The 23,954-nt window shown below is 35.5% G+C and overlaps 1 protein-coding gene across 4 annotated transcripts; it reads right to left on the bottom strand.

The window, feature by feature from the left end:
• Nucleotides 1-3,039: 3,039 nt before the first annotated feature.
• Nucleotides 3,040-23,954, bottom strand: LOC121388792 (uncharacterized protein C20orf96-like). 4 transcript variants are annotated; one of them, XM_041520291.1, is made up of 13 exons: nucleotides 23,821-23,953; nucleotides 21,383-21,573; nucleotides 20,323-20,453; nucleotides 18,040-18,098; nucleotides 16,242-16,341; nucleotides 15,661-15,760; nucleotides 15,190-15,269; nucleotides 14,533-14,610; nucleotides 13,051-13,152; nucleotides 11,465-11,560; nucleotides 6,566-6,631; nucleotides 5,669-5,811; nucleotides 3,040-3,842 (listed from the first exon to the last, which is right to left on the bottom strand). In XM_041520291.1, exons 2-13 carry the CDS (start codon nucleotides 21,561-21,563, stop codon nucleotides 3,782-3,784), a joined length of 1,197 nt encoding a protein of 398 aa, XP_041376225.1. In that variant the 5' UTR covers nucleotides 21,564-21,573; nucleotides 23,821-23,953; the 3' UTR covers nucleotides 3,040-3,781. The 4 variants fall into 4 exon arrangements, with proteins under 4 accessions (XP_041376225.1, XP_041376228.1, XP_041376226.1 ...); XM_041520292.1 differs by lacking the exon at nucleotides 3,040-3,842 and adding an exon at nucleotides 4,094-4,154 and having other exon boundaries at nucleotides 23,821-23,954; XM_041520293.1 differs by lacking the exon at nucleotides 3,040-3,842 and adding an exon at nucleotides 4,302-4,362 and having other exon boundaries at nucleotides 23,821-23,954.

The raw sequence follows: 23,954 nt of genomic DNA, 5'->3' as shown, positions 1-23,954 counted from the left end.
GTGTTTTCGTCACCAAACAGTGTCTCACGAGGGCACTGAAATCAGTACCGTGTGTGGCCACCAGCAGCAGCAATCACTGCGCGACATCTCCTTGGCATAGACTGAACAAGTCTCTGAATCCTAGCCCATTCTATCTGCACTACATGTGACAGTTGCGGACAGTTCGTCCCATAGATGTTCAATGGGGTTGAAGTCTGGCGATCATGATGGCCATGGCAGCACATTAATGTTCTCATTCTGTAGGAAATCCATTGTTACACGTGCCGTATACGGCCTGGCATTGTCCTGCTGAAAGAGAGCTCTCTGTCGATCCAAAATGGGAAGCATGTAACGGTGAAGAATTTCATCCTGGTAGCGTACAGCTGTCAGGTTGCCTTGTACGAACACAAGTTCACTTCTGCCGGTGTATGAGATGGCTCCCCACATCATGACACTCCCTCTACCGAATCTGTCAACTTGGGCTACGCAGTTGTTGGCAAAATGTTCATTGAGGTGTCTGTAAACATGTTGTCGTCCATCACGTCGCTGTAGAAGGAAACATGACTCGTCGCTGAACCACACTCGCCGTCAGTTTCCCCAAGTTCCACCACTGTACATTCGTGCACCTGTGAACATGTAAATGTCGATATTGACGTCGTAGGACGGAACCAACATACAGTCTCCTAGCCCGTAAACCATCTTCTTGAAGTCGGTTCCGAATGGTTTGTGCAGACACCCCATCTCAAACCAGGTATGCGTCCTGCAGTGTTCGTTGCTGTGGCAGTTCGGTGACGCAAGTGCAGAATCCGGAGGTAGCGACCTTGTGCTGCAGTTGTTATGTGAGGTCTTCCACTTCTGGGCCGGTCTTCAGCTAATTGAAACTGCTGGTACCTGTCCCAGAGACGTGAAATGGTGCTTTGATGGACGTTCATGTGGCGTGCAACTGCTGACTGCGATTTGCCTAACTGGAGGCGGCCTATTGCAATGTTTCGATTCGGCAGGCTTAGTCTTGGCATCTTTTAACTCGTCTACGTCGAAATGGAAATGAGGCATCATTGCGAGCATTGCAGCTTTAAATACCCATCACTACCCCAATTTTTTCCCCGAGTTTCATGTGCATTCGCCAAAATCTTACCATTTCACGCCGATTTCCTGCAATTGTCGAACAACGTGCGTTAAATTTGTTTGAGGGTGCATTTGGGCATGCTGTCCCATTCCAGGAACATTAACAAACATGGTCATTCAGCAACATTGTACAAAACAAAATGGTATTTTGTAAAATCAAACACTTTTCTTCTTTCCCTATCACCTATGCGTTTCTTTTTTGACAGAGTATATATTTGTTATCAAACACCGTTTTATGTGTTGGATGTTTCAGTAATGATTTAATCTTGCTGGCATATTGCAGAGAAAACAAGGTTTGTGTGCATCAACGTACAAGCTCACAAGAGATCTATACTTTCAGTCTGCTTCCCATTCTGTATTACCAATAACTTAAAATATTGAGAGCTTTTAAGCCCTTCTTTTTAACATATTTAAGATGGGGCACAAAAGATAGCTTCCTGTCAAATATAACCCCCAGAAATTTAGTCTCCACAACTGGAATTGGAATTTTCTGACATCAAGGTATCTTTTATATGCACTTGACCACAGACAGGAAAGCACATAAAAGGCCTCTGACCAGTTGTGGTGCACTGGTTGGAATGAGAAAAAACTCAATTCAGTGAATGGATCCACCAAGGTGATTAGATCCTGTGACACAAGCAATTCAGGCGAGCACTCAACCGACTGAGCTAAATCCCGCCCCTGTCTTGAATGACACAAACATTTCAAATCACAGGCTAACAGTACCCAATGAATTTGCAAGTAGATATAATTATATGAAATTAGAAGTGGCTATAAAATTAATCAGTTGTGAGGTGCAGAAAATTACTTTTTTCTTCTTTTTTTCCCCCTTTGGATTCATTTTATACATATTTAATTATTTGTACCTATGTTACCCATACTTCCAATTGAAATTAAAACAAAATATGGAAACATTTTAACAAACTTCATAACACCAATTTTAATATTTTACTTTATTATAATTATATTGAATACATCATTTTGTTGTATAATAGATTCATCATCACAGGTATATTCTCGTTACATGTAAAATACATTTAAATTCATATGGCTGTTTAGCAGTATATGAAATGCCTCAGTGTTTTATACACACATACATGTATGTAACACTTGTTTTTATCACATACACCACATGTTACACAGCACACCCATACACAGCTTTCAGCTTTTGCAAATAAACCATAATGAAATCATTTAAAACATACAAATAATCAGGCATTATCTTTCGTCTTCATAATTCCAGAAAACCCAATGGTATTGTTCCTGCACTCAACCAGTAACCAGAAAGTGGAATTATAATTAGAATCAAATAAATTCTACAGAATTGTATTATACTATAGAGATTGGCCCTTGGGTGTCAAACTAATGTAAGTATATTAATATGATTATTTCTATTAAAAATAAAAATTATATAATTCTGTAAAACACAGTGTATGTTAAGTCATGTACTTTACAATTCAGTGTAAGAACTGAAGAATGTGTGAAACTACAAAACAGCTAACTTCATGCATATTTACTAGTATATGAATATGACGTGGGATAAAAAACCTGAAAATTAATGTATTGCAAGAAAAATTCACCAAAGAATAATTTCCACATCCGACAAGTTAGATTTACAATAACAAGACATACTAACTTTACTAAATGGACTGCTTTCTACACAATTTGATAAACGTTGCATACAACAGATGATGTCAGATACAAACTCACAACATTCATTAAAATCATGCATAATTAACTAACAAAAAAAACAGGGCTCGAACTTAACGGCGGCACCAAACGGCAATTGGCGTCATTGAGATATAAATTGTCAGATAAAGAGCATCACCGATGGCACTTTGTGCCGTCAGTAAAGCTCCTCAACAATGGCGAAATGTATATACCTGGTGTACATTATCTGCCAATATTTAACATTTGCACATTTAAAAGATGTCTACATATAACAAGATAGCCTTTCAGTCAGGTTTATTTTCTGCAAATGTCTTTAAAAAAAAAATTGCCATAGGCAGGCTCAAAATTGCCATCATTAGACTGTTTCACCCTTTTAAAAATTGCCATGGGAAACAAATTCTAAAGTTCAAGCCCTGCAAAAAATATCACAGACTGCACAAATCACACGATCTCATTTACTCACTAAACAACAATAATAACATTCAAAACAGAGAATTCACAAATTACACTTCTGTTACCTTCATTGTAACTAATATTTTTTGAATAATTAACAAACAAAAAAACATCATAGACTGTCACAAAGTCTCACTTACTCTCTAAACAATACCAAAAACATTCAAAATGGAGAATTCACAAATAACACTTCTGTTATATTCATGGTAACTAATATTTTTAGAATAGTTATTTAATATTCCAGACAGATTGTGCACAAATCACAGATAGGGTAACCAGTATTCTTTGAATACTAATAACTGTCAACATACAATATACACATTTCATATTTCGGTGGAGTACATAGTAACCCATATTTCTCAAATACCGGTAGTAATAATATTCCAGAAAGACAGCAAAAATACTCTCTCTTTTTTTTTCTTCATGTATGTGATAAACACCATCATTGCCTTGAAACAAATTGCATGAACAAGTTGTCTGTTTTTCCACCTGAACATACTGTGAAATCTTCAGAAGGTTTCGCTTGACTCCAGTGAACTAAAGAGTCGAACGTTCAGATTGGCAGCCATTCCTTTGTTGGGATATCCAGTACTACGTCCATATCTGGAGTACATCTGAAACAAAAACAATTCACATCATTTATCAGTTTTCAGATTATTGAAATAGAGAAGACTACATGTGTGGGATATCCAGTACTACGTCCATATCTGGAGTACATCTGAAATAAAAACAATTCACATCATTTATCAGTTTTCAGATTATTGAAATAGAGAAGACTACATGTGTGGGATATCCAGTACTACGTCCATATCTGGAGTACATCTGAAACAAAAACAATTCACATCATTTATCAGTTTTCAGATTATTGAAATAGAGAAGACTACATGTGTGGGATATCCAGTACTACGTCCATATCTGGAGTACATCTGAAACAAAAACAATTCACATCATTTATCAGTTTTCAGATTATTGAAATAGAGAAGACTACATGTGTGGGATATCCAGTACTACGTCCATGTCTGGAGTACATCTGAAATAAAAACAATTCACATCATTTATCAGTTTTCAGATTATTGAAATAGAGAAGACTACATGTGTGGGATATCCAGTACTACGTCCATGTCTGGAGTACATCTGAAATAAAAACAATTCACATCATTTATCAGTTTTCAGATTATTGAAATAGAAAAGACTACATGTGTGGCCATTAGATACCATTTATGTTACAAGTTGTTTTAAATTGTATCTAGCGAGAGAAAGCCACTTGGATACATTTTTAAACGAGTTGTGATATAAATGATATCCGACGGTAATGAATGTAGTATTCTATTTCTTATATATCCTCGGTAATTAATTTATGCATCACAGATACAAAAATTAAAAATTACGGTTAACTTGTATGTCACAAAGATAAAACAAATTAAGGTTACTTTGTATGTCACAAAGATAAAACAAATTTAAGGCTAACTTGTATGTCACAAAGATAAAAAAATTAAGGTTAACTTGTATGTCACAAAGATAAAAAAATTAAGGTTAACTTGTATGTCACAAAGATAAAAAAATTAAGGTTAACTTGTATGTCACAAAGATAAAAAAATTAAGGTTAACTTGTATGTCACAAAGATAAAAAAATTAAGGTTAACTTGTATGTCACAAAGATAAAAAAAAATAAAGTTAACTTGTATGTCACATAGAATTTTTTTTTAAGGTTAACTTGTATGTTACAAAGATAAAAAAAATTACGGTTAACTTGTATGTCACAAAGATAAAAAAATTACGGTTAACTTGTATGTCACAAAGATAAAAAAATTAAGGTTAACTTGTATGTCACAAAGATAAAAAAATTAAGGTTAACTTGTATGTCACAAAGATAAAAAAAAATAAAGTTAACTTGTATGTCACATAGAATTTTTTTTTAAGGTTAACTTGTATGTTACAAAGATAAAAAAAATTACGGTTAACTTGTATGTCACAAAGATAAAAAAATTACGGTTAACTTGTATGTCACAAAGATAAAACAAATTAAGGTTGCTTTGTATGTCACATAGAAAAAACAAATTAAGGTTGACTTGTATGTCACAAAGATAAAAAAATTAAGGTTAACTTGTATGTCACATAGAAACAAAAATTAAGCTTAACTTGTATGTCACATAAAAAAAAATATTAAGCTTAACTTGTATGTCACATAAAAAATAAAATTAAGCTTAACTTGTATGTCACATAGAAAACAAATTAAGGTTAACTTGTATGTCACAAAGCAATCAATTTTGACTGTGCTTCTTTTTTTTTTTCATTGGATGGTATAGCAGTGGCATTACCTATGAGCAGCCACTTGTATGTCTTTAAATTTTTATCACACATGTCTTATTAGAATATTTAATTAAACTGTAAAAAGACTAGTAAAAATCACTTTCTTTATTTGCAGAATAAAATAACTTACTTTTCTCGAGTAGGAAAGAATTCGGGAAACATTTGAAGTCTGGTGTTAGTCTTTGGATCTCGTAGAAGTTCCTTGATACTATCTTCCAAAACCTTATTAGCACTTTCCACTTCTTCCTGCTCTTTCAAATGAAATTCTATTTCCTGCAATGAGCATGAAATCGTCAGCAATGACACTAAGTTCCACACTTGGCAATCGTTATGCTACAATTTGATATTTTAACTGGTCCACTTTGTTCACTGTTTAATAATCAGTTGTGAATATTGGGTGCGATACACTAATATTGTATGATCATTTGTGACATATAGGTGACATATAAAAATAAGACAATAAAACGTGTACCTGTAACCAAATTAACAACTGCAATTGAAGACTGTTTTATGTACTTCATTAGCATAGGTATTTTATAAGTATGACATTTTTGCCCCGTAAATGAGTTCAATGGAAGGAAACTGCCAATTTTGGTTTTCCGTTTCAATAATAATAATAATAATAATAATATATATATATATATTATTGTGTGAATATCCCTAATTAACTTCAACTGAGCTAGGCATCAACAGTACTAGGCAGACACCCCTGCGCGTGCTGTAACCTCACTGTGGTGCAGGGGTGTAACATTCTCTTTGAGAATGGCCAATACAGCACAAATTGAAATTTTGAGTTAAAGTCAGTATCTATCTGTGATATTTGTATTTTTGCACAGTTCTTTACACTGTTTTTATTTAAATCTTGAATTATTATATTGATGTTGATCATCACCTTATTTGTTTGCATGACCATAGTTTGACACCCAATAGCTGATGTATTTTTCGTGCTGGGGTGTCATTAAACATTCATTCATTTTACACCCTAAAGCTTGTTACAACAAAGACCTACACGTCTAATAACACTCACCTTTGTCATCACCATGTTTTGTAAGGCCATTTCCTTTAAACTCGGATGCATCATATCAACTGCAGTCTGTGAAAGAAAAAGAAAGACATATTATATAACATATTTTTGTATTTGCTTGTAGTATGTCATGTTTTGGAACATTTTCCTCCATATTGTCACAATTTGCAACATATGTTTTAGAGATTGCTCTGCAATTCTAAAATGTTATGCAATCTATTTTCAAATGAAAAAGCAACTGTCACTATATATATATATATACTCTTCAAAAAAAGAAACGCAAAAGGGTACAAATGGGTTATAACTCCGATTTTATGTTTCCTACCGGTTCATGCTTTGTGAATATAAGGTCATTGCATGTCCCAAACACATTCCCACGGTTACATTCGATAAAACGCAGCTACTGTACAATAAAGTTCCAAAATGTGAATATTCGCAAAAACGCAGCCACGTGCAAACCATGTCACCACTGCACGTGCGTTGTCTGCACGTGCAACATGAACACCGACAGTATAAAAGTGCAGGGTGTTCGCTTGCCTGGCCTCTGTATCTGGCCGACAGTTGACAATCCAGGACATGCCACGTCTCAGTGAACCGCAGAGAAACAATGCCATCGGCCGACTAGACGCAGGCGAATCCAGAACGGCCGTTGCCAGGGCATTCCATGTGTCCCCAAGCACCATCTCCAGACTGTGGGACCGTTACCAGCAACATGGATCAACACGTGACCTCCCTAGATCCGGTCGACCACGGGTCACTACCCCCGGGCAGGACCGCTACATCCGGGTACGCCACCTTCGGGAACGATTGACTACTGCCACCTCCACAGCCGCAGCAATACCAGGTTTGCGCAGGATATCCGACCAGACCGTACGGAACCGCCTACGTGAGGTAGGAATTCGTGCCAGACGTCCAGTTCGAGGTGTCATCTTAACACCACAACACCGTCGACTCCGACTGCAGTGGTGCCAGATTCATCGACAATGGCCTCAACTGCGATGGAGACAGGTGTGGTTCAGTGACGAGTCCCGATTTCTGCTCCGACGTCATGATGGAAGATGTCGCGTGTATAGGCGTCGTGGTGAACGTTATGCGGCAAACTGCGTGCAGGAAGTGGACAGATTCGGTGGGGGTAGTGTCATGGTGTGGGCAGCCATCTCACACACTGGCAGAACTGACCTGGTCCACGTGCAGGGCAACCTGAATGCACAGGGCTACATTGACCAGATCCTCCGGCCACACATCGTTCCAGTTATGGCCAACGCCAACGCAGTGTTCCAACATGACAACGCCAGGCCTCACACAGCACGTCTCACAACGGCTTTCCTACAGAACAACAACATTAATGTCCTTCCTTGGCCATCGATATCACCGGATTTGAACCCAATTGAGAATCTATGGGACGAGTTGGACCGACGCCTCCGACAGCGACAACCACAGCCCCAGACCCTGCCCGAGCTGGCAGCAGCCTTGCAGGCCGAGTGGGCCACCATCACCCGGGACGTCATCCGTACTCTGGTTGCTTCAATGGGCAGGCGGTGCCAGGCAGTTGTCAACACACGCGGAGGCCACACCCGGTATTGACTCCAGATGACCTTGACCTTGGTGGTGTGTCCTATCACTTACTCACAATGGACTAGAGTGAAATGTGAACAATCCTGCAACATTTGGTAATTATCGGACTCACCATTCAATAATTAAATCAATTCTCCAAATGTTACGACAATGTGATTTTGCGTTTCTTCTTTTGAAGAGTATATATATATATATATATATTAAATAATTCCAGACTTCAGTAGTTCTTCATCGTTTTATTGCTACAGCTCTGTTTCGTATGGTCAAATAATGACCACACTCTTCAGGCAATATTAACGAATACTGTTAAAAACGTTTACGACTGATGACGTCACAACATCAGTTGATGTATGACGAAATTCTCGAGAACTATATCGCGTCACCAAGAAAGTTTTGAGAATTCAGTTAGGTGACATCGGTGTTACTGATGTTTTTGAGAACGAATTTATTTCAGTGGTGGCATGGACTTGCTAATTCATTGCGTTTGTTCAGGCTGCACAGGTGTTTCTGACATATTATGATAAACTTTTCGTAAAGGCATAGGTCACATTTCTTATTTATGTTACTGTAGGGTTGGCATTTTTTGAGTACCTTCCACTTTATGTGGAAGGATTTGTTATTGTCCTTCAGGTTCCATACGTGTTTTGACAGCTCTGTTTCATTTCTTTTGTTTTCATGTTGGAAGGATGCCGTGTGGTTTCTGTATCGTTCTTTGAAATTAGTTGCTAGCCCTACGTATGATTCTGTGTTTGATTTTGTTGTCACTGTTGCTTGGTACACCACGTTGTATTGGAGGCATTTTCTGTTGAGTGGGCATTCAGGTGTCTTTCTACAGTTGCACTCTTTTTTTGGTTGCTGTGCTGGTGTCGTTGCATCAGAGAGTATTTTCTTGTTGTGAGATGAGATGGTGTTTTTTATGTTTGGCATGCATGAGTAGCTAAGTTTGAGTGTATGCTTGTTAAAGATCTTGTGTAATGGGTGGTTCTTGGTGAAGCATTTGTCGATTGTGTTTAAAAACTTTTTCCCGATGTTGCTTTTGACGTTAGAGTCCCATGGAGGATTGTACCATGTGATGTTTCTTTTTCGGTTCTTTCGTCTTGAAGGTTGATTTGGTTGCGGGTTGTATGTAAGTTTGTAATCGTATTCACTTTCTGTGATTGCTTTTTGGTAGGGGGCTATGGCTTCCTTAAATATTTTTTCACTAGATGAGATGCTTGTTAGTCTCTTGTTGATGTTTGCTGGGATGTTTCTTAGTATTGTCGGAGGATGGTTACTTTGATGGTGGATGTATAATAATTTGTTGTTGGGTTTCATGTATGGTTTAAAGTGCCCATTTGTGAGGTCGAAGGTTACGTCTAAGAAGTTTACGATTTTCTTGTTTGCTTCTATTGTGATTTTTAGGCCGTTTGATTGAAATACTTTGTTGACTTCTTGTTTTGTTTTTTCAATTTCTTTTGGGGTGGCTTTACATACTGCAATACCGTCGTCGCGATATAGTCCTATTTCATCTTTGAATTTTGATGCAATTAGCGACAGCATGTATGTACCTATTAGCTCACAGGTTTCTGCTCCGTCATATGAACCCATTGTCACATCAAACATGTTGTTTGTGTCTTTCTTTATCCATGGTGAGTCTTTGTGGTACAGGAGTGATCTTTTTGTGTGGATAATAATTTCTTGGTCCTGTTGTGTAATATTAGTGAATGTTGATGCATAGTCGAGTGCTTTTCTTAGGAGATCTTCTGATATCGATGGGTAGAAGTTACACACATCAAAGGTGATAAATGCGTGTTTATGTTTTTCTGGGATATTTTTGAACCATTCTATGGCGCTGCTTGTGTTTCTCCACAGGTTCACTTTGGTTGCCTTGATAATCTGTATGTTTATCCTGTCTAAAATATGCTTGCTGATAATGCCAATTTCTGATTTGCTTGGGTTGATTAGTCTGCATGTCGACTTGTTGTTGAACTCCGGTTTATGGTCTTTCAGTGTTATGAATGAATCTTTATTTGCTGATACTCAATTCTATTATCGAGTTCCAGTTTTTTTGCAATTTCCTTGTCTGTTGAGGTTGTCATGTTTGCGGTACTGTGGTTAGTTTTTTTGTAGGATTTTGTTACGTTTTTGTTTATGAGGTCAATGTAGTCTCTTGGTTCGGTTTTGTAGAAGTTGCTTGTTTGTCTGCTTTTACAAACACGTGCTTGTCTTCTCGTATATCTTTAAGGTCTTTGCTAAGTTTACTTTGAAGGTTGTTGGGGTAGTGGTTGGTTTTAAATTCAATGTGCTGTATTATATCTAGCATACAGTCCTCAAATTCCCGCAGTTCTTTCATATGCGGAAGTGATCGTTTAGATTTAAAGCCGTATGTTTCCTTGGTTGCCGTGTCAGTGTTTGGGTTGAGGTAGAAATAAGCCTTCCAACGCATTCGTTGTATAAGTGATTCAGTTTTTTCAATCAGTCTTTGGAGGAATGTAGTTTTGCTTGCCAGCGGGATATTCTTGGTGGAATACTCGAAGTCCTTCACTTGTAAATTCATTCTAAACAGCGCTCATGCATAGTCATGTTACTGCTCCTGACAAGATGAGCGCTCTTTGTAAAACCATTCATCAAAGTTAAATTTATATATATATATAGATGGATGGACAGATGGATGAAAAGATGGATGGATCAATAGATATATACTGGGGTATTTATACATGTATATAAATGGATGGGTGAATGGATCAATAGATAGATAGATATACAGATACATGTAGATGGATAGACATACAGACAGACAGACAGCCAGACATTAAAAAAAACCCAAAGGAATGTTCAACATGACCTCCGCATTAGTTGTATAGTCTTGGACGGGACTATTTTATGACACAGCTGTTGGTAAATGGAATGTTCAACATGACATCCGCATTAGTTGTATAGTCTTGGACGGGACTATTTTATGACACAGCTGTTGGTAAAAGGAATGTGTAGGAACATGCACAATAAAACATGATGCAAAATAACATATATAAAATAATACAAAATAATGTAAAATAGCAATACAGTGCAACAAAAGGTAAAATAATGAAAATAAACAAAGCAAATAAAACAATTTAACATAATATAACTATTTTATATAATATGATTTACATTAAAAAAAGCAAACAGATAAACAAAAGAAGTAAAATAATTCAACATAATGGAAAATAAAGCAACATCATATAATTCGTAATACAACAACGCAACATAATGCAAAAAGAACACGACGTCATGCAGAGTAAAACAATACCTGTAAAATAACAACAATACAACTTAATGCAAACACAACTGAACACAACTGAAGGTTACCTCTATGATATGACTTGCCCTTTCCAGTGAGACACAACACTCCCCCTCATCGTTAAAATCTGTGCAACTTACTCTTCGCGACTCATCCTCCTCAGCCTATGTAACATGACACGTCAAATAGTTTTATGATTCATAGTCCATCGACAATGAGGCACTCTCACCATCTCAGGCTTGCTAACCTCTGTGATCAGTGTTTCTGCCAGAAAGAAATTTTTGGGCATGGCGCTATGGAATTGAATGCAACTACATTCGAACAGGGAGCATGGGGGTCCTCTCCCACAAAAAAAATGGGTTACATTTAGGGTTAGGGTTAAGAAAATCATACAATAATGATAAAGTAATTAATTTTGTCAAAATGTTAACTTAAAAAAATAAAAATTTGGGTATGGCGCCATACCCGTTTTACCCTCTGGCAAAAACCTTGATGATAATTACTACTGTTTGAAATATGTACAGTGAAACCTCTATAAACCGGGCACTCACGAGACCAATAGAGGTTCTTTTCTGTACTGATGTTTAAAAAGGGACCGTGAAAAACGTCCGATCTTGAAGGAATTCCAGTTTACAGATGGTCCAATTTTGAGGACTTTCAGTGTACTAAGGTGATATTCCAACTTAATGCAGGTTAATAGGAATAGAGTAATATCTGTGGTGATAGTACGGAGTGACAAAGAAAAAGCCAGCTAACATTCGCTAACTATTTTATTGGTTCCCGACATGGCCATCTGGTTTACTGTGAAGCGACTAGCGGACGTCGTTCTGCTTGGTCTGGTTGAACGTGGCCCAAATATGACACTACACTGCCATTACATGTTGATGCCAGGATATAGATATCGGATATATCCAAACTAGACCCTGATAAGCAAGAAGAATAAAAGTTGAGAAATTCAAGTTATTTGATTAATAACCCATAAAATCACTGGCATGGTCTAAAATGGACAAATCAATTGTGGCACGTTCCAGATTTAACGTCCAGTGAAAATCTGGGAATCTTGCCCAATTCATTTGGAGAAATCATTGGTAATGTCTCACTTGTGTTTGCAGCATGGCAGGAATGTTGCATTCAATATTTATTCATTAATCAAAATCAAATATCCTTGATTTATTCTGAACATACAACATGCCACTCTTTTGTAATCCTAACATTAGTATCTGAATTATTAACCACTTGTTCTTGCTATTCACAATACAACACATTTAACACTGGTAGGTTTTGCACTGATGGCTACAGTAGACAAGCACCTGTCATGATTGGACAGACAAGGACTAGGATGTGGAGGTGGACAGCAAAAGAAGTTGAAAGCTAGGAGGAGCTGGCAGATTGGGAAGAAACGAGATGGAATTCAAAGGAGATAAAAGAAAGGGGGAAGTGGGATTAAACAAAACTGAAACCCAACCCTCTCCACCCAAAAAAACCCCCTCTAGTTACTATATTCTTTAATACAGCACCCCCCCCCCCCCCCCCCCCCCCCCCCACACACGCACATAATACCTGCCCAAATGATCTCCATTCCATTCTTATACTTTGAGTTTTCACGCTCAAGTTTTTATGCTTGTTAATCACAAAACAAAAAACACAAAGTTACCTCTGTTACGTTTCTTGTAATTTTATTTGTGAGCTGTATTCTTGATTTCTCATGCTTCGTAACTTCTGTATTAATTATATGTTCCAGTTCTTCCATCTCTTCCTACAGAGAACAAACATTAAAAACCATGTTCACTAAAAACAAACACTGCATTAGCATTAAATTAAAGATACAAGATACTGAATTTCATTAAAAGTTAATGTACTAAAAAGTTAAAGTTTGTTTTGTTTAATGAAACCCCTAGTGCACATTGATTAAGTAATCATCGGCTATTAGATGTCAAACATTTAGTAATTCTCATACATAGTCATCAGAGGAAACCAGCTACACTTTCGTGCACACAGGAAAGCACATATCATATGGCCTTTGACCAGTTGTGATACACTGGTTGGAATGAGAAAAACCCCAATCAGTTGAATGTATTCACCAAGGTGGTTCGATCCTGTGACGTAAGCACCTCAAGCGAGCACTCAACCGACTGAGCTAAATCCCACCCGGCTAATGTACTAAATTCAAACTGTATTAATACTGTGTTCGTTGGAAGTCGTCAATACTATATTTCACAAGTTGTGAAGAGCGTTTATTTGGCAAAATAACCTGTGAACACAACTTGTCAACTGGGGTAGGATTTTCTGTCTCAATCTTCACAACTAGTGGAAAGAATGGCGGAAATAGACAGCTAACATTCAAATGATGAGACAGCCAACCAGACCTAGACATCTTTCTATCTTGTCTATGAATTGCCTGAATGCTTTCCACTTGGTGAAGTACATGTACATGTAATGTTTACAATTTGAAACTTGTGAATTTACAATATTCACGAGCATCAAATGAACCCAGCATTATGCTCTTCTATGTGCTATCCTGTCTGTGGGAAAGTGCTTATAAAAGATCCCTTGCTGCTGTTTGTCAAGAAATGTACTCTTGTCAAGACATATACATTTTTAACTCTTCAACTAACCTCAAGATATAATAATTTTAGACTGCATGAAAATATCTCTTGTACATCTGTGATGTTCAATTGTGAAAAAACACATTTCTAGTCATTACCACTCAATGTAATTACCTTGTTTGATATGCAGAGGTTTTCGATCTGCTTCTGATGAAAATATCTCATGTATTTGTGACATTTGATTGTGAAAACCTATATTTCTATAGTAACCACTTCATGTAATATTAATTACCCTGTTTGATACGCAGAGTTTTTCGATCTCCTTCTAAAGAAAATATCTCGAGTAGATCTGTGACATTTGATTGTAAAAAAACTATATTTCTATAGTTACCATTCAATGTAATGACCCTATTTGATGTGCAAAGGTTTTCTATCTTCTGAAGAAAAACCTGTTTCTATAGTTACTACTCAATGTAATTACCCTGTTTGATACGTGGAGGTTTTCTATCTCTCGAAGAAAACATCTCATATATCTGTGACATTTGATTGTGAAAAACTACATTTCTATAGTAACCACTCAATGTAATTACCCTGTTTGATACGCGGAGGTTTTCGATCTCCTTCTGAAGATTTGATATCTTTATCGCTTTTACTGGATACTCCTTGTCCTGAAAACAAAATAAAAACAGAATTAGTTTTATCAAAATATATCAATAAGAAAAGTAGTACAATAACAATTTTTAACCAAAAGTGAAATGTTTAGCAAATTGCAAAAAGACTTGCAAAGAGGATGCTTTGTTGTCTAGTAAAGCCCATGAGAGCTTTGTGAATTAGGTCCCAGCTTTTTTAAATACAATAATTTCACATTCTATTACTGAAATTTTGTATGTTAATTAATAAATACTAATAACTTAAGTTCCAATTTTAATTAAAAAGAAATTCTTCAATTTTTAATTAATGTTTAATTTAAAAAAAATTGTCCTGAGCTTTGAGCTATTGTAAGATGCTTCCGTCTAACAGGGCCTTTTTGGTGACTACAATTACATTTTTAGTTAATTATCTTGTTTAGAATATCAGTGTCTGTATATTAAATGTGTTTGCAGTCATGTTCAAAGATTATTTTAGAGATTACAAAGTTGCGAGAGTTTAGTGAATTTGGTCCATGGGTACCAATGGAAAATGGATACCACCCTCAGCCCACAGTCATTTCAGGAAGAGCCTACATAATTCTGTGATGTGTGTCTTACTTTGTAACTCAACAAAACTTTCAATTCATCATGCTGGGCCTGAAGTTTGACGTCAACTTCTGAAATGCGCTTCTCTAAAACTGAAACCAAAAACCAAAAACAAAGAAAAAAGATAATAAACAAGTTACTATAACATTTTCAGTGAGAAATTATGATTTTTATTTATCTGGTTATGAGTGCTCACTGGAGTAATAAGATTAATTAATCTTCAATACAGTACTATTAAAAAAAACATTTTTTTAACTCCTGTGAAACATAGCATCTGACCTCTTTAATTACACTTTTCATTATCTGGTGTCATTAAACATATCTATCTGCCTGTCTGTCCATCCGTCCATCTGTTATTGCATGAATTTAGCACTCTACCAGCTAGGATGAATTAATGGATGAATAAATGAATGAATGAATGAATCCGTGAATCTATAAAATATGACATAAATAAACAAATACAAATTGAATAAAAATATTTACCTGTGATATCGGTTTTAAGTCTTTTCTTAGTTTCCGCAAAATCAGTTTTCACTTCAGCCAGTTCTTTTACGAAGTTTGTATTTAAAGTTATCATACCTCCCTGTAATAAAACAAGACATCGATGGACCATAGTCCAGAATTTGGTTATAAATAATGTGGCAATGTAAACCATTTCTACAAATATCTGAAAAATAATTAATATACATATAACATGCAGTAATATACAATATTAATATATGTCATCAACTAATTTGCCAAGAAACTAATTCGAAAAGCGTATTGTTTGTATGTCTATAGCTATTTAAAAAATAATTCTGTTTGGCTAAATATTACTTGAATTTTACTACAGATTTTTCTGATAAAATTTGCCAGATTGCTATTAATTTTTGGCGTCTAGCTGAAACCCTATACATGTATATAAGTTGTGTAAATCAATGACTGCCATTTACATCCAATATCAATAAAAAATAATAACATGCTTTGTAGATTATTTCTTGATTTGAAACATTAAAAAAAAAAACCCAAAAACCCAAGTTTGATCAATATTATTTATTATCAGTGATAATAAAAACATTACTTACCCGATATTTTTCATATCTTCTCAACATTTTTTTCACACCATCATGTGTGTTTTTTTCATCTCCATCTATAAATGCTTTCAGCTTAATGTTCTCATCCAAACTTAGACAGTCAAGGAACCGTTTTACATGAAACACTTAATTTACTACACAAGATTTGTTCTTTGTAATATAAAGAAAACACTCTGGAAATTAATTCCCAATGTGTAAACATTGCCATGAAAATAAACTATATTATGTGGAGACATTTAAGATACATTTTTCCCCCTAATAAACAAGTTAACAAGCAGCTTTTGGAATGGAATAGAAAATTGTTTAACGTACACATTCAGAGCAAGCTGTTGTAGCGCATGCCTGTCCTGGGCCTCAACCAGTTCCTCCGACCAGGACATCTTATTGTGGGAGTATTCTAGGTATATTCAGAATTCTTCATTTTTAAGAATGGTTAAAAGAATGTTTTATGATAAAATGTGATGATAAAATTCATAAGCTTTTATTTGCGTTTACCTCAAGCATTCTGTGATATTGTTATTACAAAAAGTTACATTATAAGTCTTGTAAAGGAGTCTTAATTTTGAGACTAATTTCAATTACTAATGACAGATTAAAATTTGAAAAGCAAAATTTAGCTTTCTACTCCAACAAAATGAATCTTGAGCCTTGGTTTAAATGGCTATTCAGCAAATAAAAATTAAAAAGTTGAATTTGGTTACGGTTTCATAATAAATTTGTTAGAAAAGTAATATTTAAGAATTATTTAATTTTTAATTTAATTTTTTTTATGATACTGAATTTGGCTTCTACACATTAAATAAAAAATGTCAAACAGCTAACAATATGTACATACCAGATTTAGTGGTGTAGTTGTTAAGCCATCAGCTCTAAGTCTAGTAGCAGGGCTTCTAGATTATCGTAGCCCCACTCCCATGGCTAGTGATATTCAATGTTGGGCTAGTAAATAACTACTATTGCCATGCCCGATGGCTAGTGAATTATTGTTGGTCAAATGTTGCATTTAAGTCTATTTTGTAAATATGAATATCCTGCCGCCATCCTACCCTCCAGTGTTAGTGTTTTTGAGCTCTATCTTCCTCTTTAAGTGTTATAAATATCTGATTATTACTATCATTTAGTAAAATTGTATTAACTTAAAGTAAAGTAGGGCTAGTGAATTTTTAATCATGGCTAGGAAAAAATTTATATCACTAATTCCATGGTTAGTGGATTTTATAAAAATTCTGGAAGCCCTGATTTTTCAAATTTGACTTGAATTGATGTCCATGGCTTTGTCTGGAAATTTTAGCATCATTTTACAAAAAAACATCTCATAAAGTACTATACATGACCTTATATAAATTCAAATTAAATGTTTTTCATTAAGAAATGATATAGCAATTATTGAGGAGGGAAGGGGTGTTTGTAGAGTGTTACCGTTTTGTTTATAGAATAATAAAAAATGGGAATAATATACATTCATATTGGGAATTTTTTTACTCCAAAACTGGGAACACAAAAGGACGGCCCTTGGGGAATGGTGCTGATTATCTTAACTTTCTTCTGATACCCTTCGGTCAAATTTACTATTGGCATCACAATTTTTTTTATTATGGTCCATTTTAACATTCCCCCCCCAAAAAAACCCAAAACATGTATATTGTATGAAGGCAAAAAATTTGTTTTTGTGTGTGCAATATTCACGTAACATGGTGGAATGCAATATCCCGGTAATAACTTGGATGAATGAATAAACCATGCAATGATCCAATATACAAAATATCAACCAGCAGCTCTCAAAGGATACAGCGTTTGAAATCTTTTCAAATATTCATCTAGTGTTTGTTTTCTTGTCTTCAGTCTTAACTACAAAATAGATAAAACAATAATAGTAATTAATTTTATAAATAGGGAAAGTTAAATTGTGTTTTGTTTAATCACACAACTTTAGCACATTAATTAATCACTGGCTATTGGTTGTCAAAAAGTTTATAATTCTGATTCATAGTCTTCAGAGGAAAATATTTTCTATTAGCAGCATGGGAACTTTTATATAATGCACTTTCACATAGACAGGACCGCAAACCCTGGACATGTTCTTAAAGGGACATTCCTGAGTTTGCTGCATTGTAAGATGTTTCCGACCAATAAAATATTTCTACGATTAAACATACATATTAAATATATTTTCTTGTTTAGAATATTAGTATCTAATTCAATGTGTTTCTGGTCGTCTTAATATTTGTAAGAAAGTAAAGTTTGTTTTATTTAACGACGCCACTAGAGCACATTGATTTTTTATCTTATCATCGGCTATTGGATGTCAAATATATGGTTATTCCGACACTTTTTTTTTTTTTTTTAGGAAACCCGCTGTCGCCACATAGGCTACTCTTTTATGGCATGCAGCAAGGGATCTTTTATTTGTGCTTCACACAGGCAGGATAGCACAAACCATGGCCTTTGTTGAACCATTTATGGATCACTGGTCGGTGCAAGTGGTTTACACCTACCCAATGAGCCTTGCGGAGCACTCACTCAGGGTTTGGAGTTGGTATCTGGATTAAAAATCCTATGCCTTGACTGAGATCCGAACCCAGTATCTACCAGCCTGTAGACTGATGGCCTAACCACGACGCCGGCAAATATTTGTAAGAAGCCCAAACTGGATTTTGTCTTCAAATAATTCTGTACGTACGAAAAAATATATTTTAGGAAATAAAATAACATTTAACCTAGTACATATATCAGAACGATCAGAAACACGTTTAATATACAGCCACTAATATTTTATGCAGAAAAATATATTTGATATGTAATTACAATCATTAAAAAGTCTCTGTTAGTCGATAACGTCTTAAAAATTGCAGCAAACTCAGGAATGTCTCTTTAATTGCAGGGGTTGGGACTGCAATATGATGGTCTTTGATATGCCAATCATCGGACACTGGTTGAGATAGGAATAATTCAGTGGGTCCACTAAAAGGGATTTGATCCTATATTATGACCAAACATGTCAGACAAGCACTCTACTGACTGAGCTAGATCCCGCCCTGTAAATAATGAAAACAATAAAGACAACAATGCTGAACATCATACTATTTTAACAAGAAAACTCTATTGGTGTTAATTCACCAACTGTTAAATTATCAGGTTTATGACCGATAGGTGCTAGCTTCATATCCCCATGCTGACTGTTCTCAGGCATCGAAATAAGTCGAAAACGGTCGTTCAGGTTACCGGGTGGTTACCACATGTAAGAAAAGTCAAGAACGGTGTTTCGTTCTTGAAAAAAATTTCAATGTAAGGGTAGTTTCGTTTCCGATCGTAAACCAGACAATGCATTCCGGACTTCCGCGTTTCATTTTCTCGTAAGGAATTGCATTGATGTTCGCATGCACTTATGCAATTGCAAGCAATTATAGTCATTCCGCGTTTAAGCAGCGTCCACTAGATGAATTTACTTCCGCACCGATGTCCGTGTGCACGTGTGCAATTGCAAGCAATTTTGGCAATCCGCGTTTAAGCAGTGCCCACTAGATAAATGTACTTCTGGATTTAGTTTCTCACCCCAATGTTCGCGTGCACCTATACAATTTCAGAACGTCCGCGTTTTAGCGTTAAAAGTAGTAGTAACGGGAATTCAATTGTAACTTTCATATAGTTGTGGTAACCTATAGGTTACCAGGCTATATTTTGTGGTAACCTGTAAATGGGTTACCAGACACAATGCTTATTCCGATGCCCGTGTTCAGGCACATGTGCAGGAAATTACGTAGGAGTATGGGTTCTAGACTGTGGTGAGCAGTCTCTAAGGAGTTGGATAATGCTTCCCTCCAGGAAAACAACAACAAACAACCCAACAAATTACACTGAGCTGAAGAAAGTCCAGCCCCCAAACCCCCCTCTGTACATGCAACTACTGTTGATAAAAGTAGCCCTACACAAAATCTACATTTTTGGTAATGCTTTTTCAGGAGTAGTGAAAAGCAGTACACTTTGTATCTTGGTAAAAAAAAAAATATTAATAATAATGACAGCCCTTAAGCTGATGTTTAGAAAATTGTGGAGAGTGTGGTGCATTTTAAACCTTCAATATCTTCATGCGTTCCTGTCGGCGCTTCTCATCCTCCTCCAACTTGGCAGCGATCTTCTTCTCTTTCTGAGTTGTCAGTTGTTTGGGTGAATCTGTCGTCTTGACATGTCCAACAGTAAAGGTACCTTCTCAAAATAAAACATAACATATTAAAGGGACAGACCCTAGTTTTTAAACACTAAGGCATATTTTTCACTATTAGAGCCGTTTATGATCACTGAAATCAAACATTACTTATATTTTATTGTTTAGATTATTGATTTCCATACAACCGAAGTGTTTCTGGTCATCCTGATTTTTATAATACCACAAAATGCATTTTTCATATTTTTTAAAAATGCATGTGCCTCCGAGATAATAACAGTTATGGAGTCGAGTTTTAGTCCAAGTTTAACGGTATTTCACAGTTTCAATGTCACAGACTTTTGTTTCTTCCTCTTCTAACATTATCCAAATGTGTTGCTGGTTTGTAACTTAATCAAACTTAGTATCCATTTTTATGGGTTGAAACTAGGGTCTGCGTGTTTAAATAAAAATTCTAACCATTCAGAGAATATTAATTTCAGTATCGCATTGTGATTTGCTATGCAAGTTTCAGAGATCTCTACACAATTTTAAAACATTAAACAGTAGCTGGTAATCAAGTTTTAATTGACAAGAAATATCGCTAATCAAGATTTTAAAAACGAAATGTTCCCAGGCTTTATACACAGTGATCTGATATCTATTTTAAAATAAATTTTGAAAATATCTTTTAAAAGCTGAAATAGATATCTATATAAAGGTAATATTTTAGCATTTCCGATCAAATAGTCTTATTTGTGAAAATTGTTATATGCTAAAAAAAAGCTGAAATCAGATAAAAAGCTAAAAAATCACATCCCTGTTTTCATGTCAAACTTAGTTTTTTTTTTTTTTTAAACTTTGTTGTGTTTTTCTGAAAGTGGATAGTCTTAACACTTTAAACACTTTGCTTTATAAAACTTACTTTTTGAAGGTAATACAATGTATTTGGGGGTTTTTAAACTGATAAAACAATGGCCATGCAGCTTACCTTCGCTAACTGATGTTTGTTTGACAAATGGTCTCACAACCTTGGTTTGTCTTTGCCACTGTTCATACACAGTAAAATCCACATTGAACTGTGTGCCCAACGATTTGAGCAACTCGTCATGTTCAAACTGAGTCCTGTCAATCCGGGTAGCTGCTCGCTTACCCCAGCCTCCTGTCGCCATCTCACTTTACCTTAAATCAAAAGAAAGAACAATGTCAATAAACTCATATTTATATAACCACAAATATTCAAAACATGTTTGTTCAAAAGAAAGAACAATGTCAAAACACTCGTATCTACATAGATTCAAGGAATATTTGTTCAACGACACCTCAGTACACTATTTAACCAACAGCTACTTAAGTAATCGGTTTAACTCTAAACCGTGGGGAAAGATTTTCTTATATTCCCCACAAATTGTTAGGTGTTCAGTGATAGCCATGAATGACGAGTGAGATGCAAACCAATTACTGTGTAATGAAATGTTTGATAAATTTTATTTGAAACTTTATGTGATTGCTCGCTTTGCACCATTTATGTAGAGTGATCTTCAGCTTGACTTGATTTACCTGAGGTATCCTCTAGCCCCCCTCCCCCTGACAACATATAAGTATTGGGGTGGGAAGGTGGTGGTGGCTAGAGGACACACAAGCTAGCCTTAATTCCCTACTGGTTGTTCAATAGGGCATTAATTAGTGCACGGGGCACATTAAGGCAATACTTTTTTTCAACTTGCACAGAGAGTTACTTCCCTCTATGTAGCAAATTTAAAATGGTGTGGACATTTTTTAAGTTGTTGTTGGAAGATTTTTTTGTTAATAATGATGCAAGTACTTCAATCGGGATTTAGGGAGTATGGTAGGTTATACATTTTTGGTTTGTGTGTCCATTTGTTGCACTATTTCGGTTGAGAAACGGTTGAAACATGTTTGAAAACCAGTACCAGCTATATATAGTGTATGTATTGTACAGTCATACAATTTCGATCGACATGTTTTCGATACTTTGTTTGTTACTGCATGTATCGCGAGATTATGCGAGATATTACGTCACTATCAGCCTGAACATAAAGAACAAAGTGTCTTTTTCTCTCAGTATTGAAAATGCTTCGTCAAGCTGCCAACTTTATGTTTTAATTATATTACCATAAATAGTGTGCATGTTATCAGTTTTTCGTAATGCAATATTTTGGTACTAATGAAATGCCTCACATAGCGAATCCAGGTATCACAAATCCCTGCAAAGTTATTGTCTGCAACACTGACATCCGACCTGTCAAAGTTAGACGATATACCACGTGATCATTACACTGAGCAATAAAATTTATGGAAGGCTGGTTGGGTTACCTCTTATGTCATTCACAGCAAAGTTCTTTTCGGTAATTCTAGTGGGGGGCATGTTTACATGTGCATTTACATTTACTACAGATAAAGGTGGTTTGGTGGAATTAGATTTTTTGAAAATATATAGTTCTGTATCGCCGTCAAAATACTTAAGGTGACAATCTGAATTTTGGTGTCGTTGATACGTATAACAAGACGATTAGACATTAACCTATGACGAAAATCTAATGTAAATATGTTTTTAGTGAACACTGTCTACTGGTCTGAAAATTATTCTATATATTTCACGAGTTACAAACATTTTATAATTTTATTTTCAAAAGAAGATTTTGATGTAAATTATTGCACTACCATAACAAGGACAAAAATAGATGGCCAATGAAACTATCGAAAACATACGTTTGTGAAAATATAGCAGAAACACCAGTACGACTTAGCAGCTAGTTTTCTGAGGAAAACTTGGCATTCATGCGAAATTATCACTGGTTTTTTTTACAATAAACTAATGTAACTTGAGAAAGGTAAAGTATTATTCTATGTACGAAGTATTGTTTTTATTATATTTTAATTTTTTGCTTATCGTATCAAAAACATATGATGCCAGGATAACAAGATCCGGACGTAGTAAGAACTACTAACTAAATCCCTCCGGACAAGGAATGAATGAATCTCTAAGTCAATGAAATAAAATGGTAGGGTTTGGGGTGGGGTTTTTTTTTTCTCTCTCTTTAAATGTAATATATGCCATGATATAATTACATCTGATTTTAAAAACTGTAGTAACAGTTCCATCATCCTACAAAAATTATTCTTCTAAATAATTTCAGTTTGGTTTGACGTACGAAGAAAAGTATTAAAAGTGTTTTGGAAATAACTATTTGTGTGCAATTTAGAAATCAATCGGCTCTGAAATAAATAACTTTTAGTAACTTCCATAGTGTGAAAAAAACGTGTTCTCTGGGCCTGTGAGGAAGACTATAAATAGTATAATAATTTATCGAGTCCAAACAATTCAACGTTCTAATGATGAATTGAATATTTCCAATTCGTCACGGTTTCACCACATAATTAATCTACAGTTACAACGTAACTTACAAATTTGATACAATTTCTTTTATTCCATAGTGATCTGTATTTTGAAGCATCGAAAAAAAACCCTTGTTTTATCAAAAAAACTATGCAATGACCACCTGCTCGACGCCATTTGTTGACATGGAAACAACAAAGAT

Source organism: Gigantopelta aegis, chromosome 14 (assembly GCF_016097555.1).
Source record: "Gigantopelta aegis isolate Gae_Host chromosome 14, Gae_host_genome, whole genome shotgun sequence".
Classification (NCBI taxonomy): domain Eukaryota; kingdom Metazoa; phylum Mollusca; class Gastropoda; order Neomphalida; family Peltospiridae; genus Gigantopelta; species Gigantopelta aegis.
Note: the sequence above shows the minus strand (reverse complement) of the source record. Positions and strands in the feature narration are given on the sequence as shown.

Excerpts from the sequence above, each read along its gene's own strand:
- LOC121388792 (XM_041520291.1), bottom strand. The coding sequence starts at position 21,563 with ATGGCGACAGGAGGCTGGGGTAAGCGAGCAGCTACCCGGATTGACAGG. Across the intron at positions 18,099-20,322 it reads AACGCATGAAGATATTGAAG|TTAAGACTGAAGACAAGAAA; the intron begins GTTTAAAATGCA and ends TCTATTTTGTAG. Across the intron at positions 14,611-15,189 it reads AAGTTTTGTTGAGTTACAAA|GACAAGGAGTATCCAGTAAA; the intron begins GTAAGACACACA and ends TTTTGTTTTCAG.